Source organism: Vespula pensylvanica, chromosome 11, assembly GCF_014466175.1.
Source record: "Vespula pensylvanica isolate Volc-1 chromosome 11, ASM1446617v1, whole genome shotgun sequence".
In the NCBI taxonomy this organism is placed as follows: Eukaryota; Metazoa; Arthropoda; class Insecta; order Hymenoptera; family Vespidae; genus Vespula; species Vespula pensylvanica.
The window spans coordinates 5,054,656-5,059,002 of record NC_057695.1 but is presented as its reverse complement, the minus strand read 5'-3'; the positions used below and the strand labels follow the sequence as shown (position 1 = coordinate 5,059,002).

Genomic DNA, 4,347 nt, shown 5'->3' with positions numbered 1-4,347 from the left:
TTTTTTTTTCTTAATTTAATATGAGTAATTAAATTAAAAAAAGGAAAGGAAACGAGTTATAATTGAAATATTGAAACATTTTCGAATAAAAATATATATGTATATTAATCATTAAATATTTATGGTACATATTATCAATAAGTGAATAAGTAATCAAAGAGAAAAATTATCAAAAGAGAAAAATGTTTGTTCGGTATAATAACATAGAATTATGATATATGATCGATCGTATTTCTCAAATTTCTCGATCTTTAAAGGATCACCAACAGAAATTCCAAGAGAACCTTGTCGAAAGGAATACCACGTTCTTCCCTTTCCTCAAGTACTCTTTCCATTTCCTCGACCCAAGCTAGAATATGGTTTAGAATTTGCTTTCGTTACTCTCAGAAAAATATATAAGAAAACTGTACTACCCTTGAGAACTTATACATGTAAATATCTACTTAAGCATAAGATTCGTTCGAATATATGCAATACATGTTTTACTACATTTCATCAAATAAAAATATATAAAGAAATATATATTGAACATATAATCATCGATAATGCATAAATAAATATACATATATATTCGTACACACATAAATATTTTCGATGGAATTAAATATGTGTGCAATGCATTTCCAAATGTCAGCCGAATAATAGTTGATAATGCATTCATAGAAATATGTTAGAATAGATGGAATATTCTAATACGTGATAAAAAATTGTATAACATTTTGTAACAGCTATTTCATAAAAATGTATGATATATAAAAAAAAAAAAAGAATAATATTTCAATATACCAACACGCAATATATCTAACAAAAGATTTAATCACAATGATTAAGCATTGCTAATAATGATAATGCATAAATATATATATATTTTGACAACACTTTAATGCACTTACACTTGCAATATAATCATAAAACTACCAAACGCGAATACGATATTTCGATATATACTTACGTTACATTATATCTCCCAAAAAGAAAGAAAAAAAGAAGAAAAAGAAAAAGAATTGCAATCAGCACAATGAATCGATATGAATATATTCTTTTATCAATGATCACTTCATAATAATGATATATAAATTTAAAATAACGCCATTATATTTGTGTTTGAAAATTTCCAGTATCATTTTACGGAGCAAGTTACATCCATCTTCCAGTTCAAGAGGCCAAGGGTGCAACTGACATCAGTTTCCGCTTTCGAACTCATCTTTCTGATGCGATGCTGCTATTGGCTGCCGGCAAGACGGATTACTGCTTGATCAAACTGGAAGCAGGCAGATTGAAGGTTCGTTTGCCCTAACTCGTTTCTTAACTTCTATTAATAGGCCTTCTGTGTTCTTCGAGGGTCTTCGTTGAGCTGTCGTTTCGTCGTTAAATGGCCGCACGTGCTATTCCACGGCTGTCAGCTTTCTCTCGTGCCAAAGAATTAGACTCTTTCTTTCTTTCTCTCTCTCTCTCTCTCTTTTTCTGTCTCTTTTTTTGTCTCTATCTATCTCTATCTCTATATATCTATTTCTCTTTGAGGTAATGAAAAAAAGAAAGTAAAACTAAACAAAATACAAAAAAAAAAAACAAAAAAGATAGAAAAACAGATTTAAAAAAAGAAAAAGAAAAGAAATATGAAAGCTCGCGACGAGGAAAATATCTTTACGCTATGCAAGGCACCACAAGGTTATCCCTTTTAAAAGGGCCGATGCGCGTCTGAAACACGACGATATATACAGGGTGTTTCATCTAACTCCAAGCACTTGAATCTTATCTCGCTTTTGATGATACCTACTAACAGAGTGAGAGAGAGAGAGAGAGAGAAAGAAAGAGGAAAAAGAAAAAAGGAAAAAGAAAGAAAAAAACTATATAAAAGGTTTGAAACTCTTTGATCCCAAGAAGAGTGACAATGTTTTTATTAATATACTTATTGTTCCCAAAAGAAAAAAGAAAAATAATTTACGATTTAAATATTTCATTATCTTAATAATGATATCATTATACAAGATGTCGATTATTATTATTATTATTTATAATGAATAATTTCTTTGTAATTTTAATCACTATTATTATATCCTTTCGTGTTATTATTATTATGGAAATATTACGTGTTTTGTATTATATTCCTTCTTCTTGTATTTTTTATTTGTAATAAGAATTATTCTTAATATCTTTTGAATCATTCCTTTGAATAGAATTGTATAATCTTAAGAAATGAAAATATTTTAAATGTTCTGTTCCACTTAAATGAAAATTCCTCTATACATACACACACACACACACACACACACACACACACACACACACACATATATATAAGAGGAAACGTGTACGACCTTTATCGTCGCTCTCGATCGCATTTAAAATTCTAATATTTTCGAGAGATATCGAGAGATATCGGATAACGCGTTTTATACGCCATAGATATCTTCGGAAGTGTCTCGTGTTCGCTACGAGATCGGAAGTTGCGAAGAGAACCAACTTATGAAGTAATAAAATAAAAAAAAAAGAGAGAAATAGGAAGAAGGAAAGAGAGAGAGAGAGAGAGAGAGAGAGAGAGAGAGAGAAATAAAGCGAACGTTCGTTTATATTTGCCTATGTATTTTGTTGGAAGTTTTACGGGGTTTATATTACACCGAGAAAATCTACATAAATAACATTCGGTAATAATACTTTAGTATTCCGCAAAAAAGGAACTTCTTTATCCTTTGAAAGCATAGCACGATGTTTCGGTCGGATTCGCTCGAGTGAAAGAAGCTTTGGCACGGGATTTTCAAATTTTTTTCCTCCTTTTTTTTCTATTTTTTATATTTATTTTTTTCTTTCTTTCCTTTTTTTTTGTCACACTAGATAGTTCGCTCCTATTTTTTTATTTTGTATTTTTTTTTTCTATGTTGCTTTCGCTTTGCTTTTCTTTCTTTTTTTTTTCTCCTTCCCTTTTTCTCTGGAAAAAAAAAACAACTTTCTACCACCTCCGCGTGATTTAAATTATTCTACTCTGTGACACATAAGTACGTATGTTCTCAGTAAACAGGATTAGATTGTTACGATTTCGGAATGAATGAAACGAGAGAAAGAGAAAGGAAGGAAAAGTAAAGAAAAAGATAATTACATTAATATATGAAAAAGAGATAAGCAGTTGAATTATTATAATTATGATAACAATTATCGAAGTGATGTAGATAAATAGACATGTTTAATTTTTTAATATCGATTTATCGAAGAAAATAGATAAATGAAATATTAAAAAGGTAAGTAAAAATTTTTAATAATATTATCAGTTACTAAAAAAACAAACAATTGTAATAATCGTATATGTCTTATCTAATACAAAGATAATAAACAGAAAAATATGAATAGATAGGTAAATCTCTTTACGATCACTTATAGAACGTATACAAGAAAATATATAAATAAGATAACGTTCTATATAAAACGAAAAAGAAGCAAGAAAGAGAAAAAACAGAAAATAAAAAAAGAAAAAATAAGCGGAAGGAATTACGAAGTATTAAATAATCTCGCGTTTTAATTAATAAATGAACAAATTTAATATCTAACTATCGTATTTACTTATAATATAATATTATATAGCATACAAATAAAATATAAATATAGAGAGATAAATCTATTTCAAAAGTCTTTGCATATTCATTTACTGAATGTACGTGAGAGCAAAAAAAAGAAAAAGCGAGAAAGAGAGAAAGAGAGAGAAAAAGTGAGAGTGAGAAAATATGAAAATAAAATATTGAAGATATACATACTCTATAGAGAAAAAAAAGGAGAGAAAAAAAAGGGGAAGGGATGAAAAGAGAAAGAAAGAGAGCACGTAATGTCTCTCTATCGGTACCTCAAATCCATGTAATTCCAAGCTTCGTGTAATTTCACTTTTTCATTCATCGCGAAAGGACGAAAACTCGGACCTTTTTATCAACTCCGTTTTACCATCCCCCGCAATTTCAATCCAATGACGACGCTTTTGCAAGCATAAACTGTAGGTACCACTGCCGGCAGCAGTTTCCTTTCCTTTCGTTTCCTTTCCTTTACTTTCCTCCTCTAATTTCTCACGTTTACTTACACAGTCGTGATTTTCACGACTAACGAAACGATAAATAATTAAAACAAGTCCTCGATTTTTCTACCAGCCGGTGGAAGGTAAAACCGTGCTTTTACCTTGGCACGTTTCTCTTTAAATTTATTTCCTAATCGATCTCTCGAATATTTTTTCTCCTTTTCATTTTTTTTTTCTTTCTTTCTTTCTTTTTCGTTTGTTTCCTTTTCTTTTCTTCTTTTCACCGTTACATTTAAATCGACTAAAGATCGATCGACCTAAAAGAATAATTCTATCTTTTTTGTTTTTTTTTTTTT

General features: G+C 29.4%; 1 protein-coding gene across 8 annotated transcripts in view; it reads left to right on the top strand.

Moving 5' to 3' along the window:
- The window catches only part of LOC122633160 (chondroitin sulfate proteoglycan 4), a 74,107-nt gene that overhangs the window by 13,722 nt on the left and 56,038 nt on the right, over positions 1 to 4,347 (top strand). For all 8 annotated transcript variants that reach the window (XM_043820741.1, XM_043820745.1, XM_043820740.1 and 5 more), the window contains one exon: positions 1,119 to 1,282. In XM_043820741.1, coding sequence (XP_043676676.1) covers positions 1,119 to 1,282 — 164 coding nt within the window. The remainder of the gene's footprint in view (positions 1 to 1,118; positions 1,283 to 4,347) is intronic.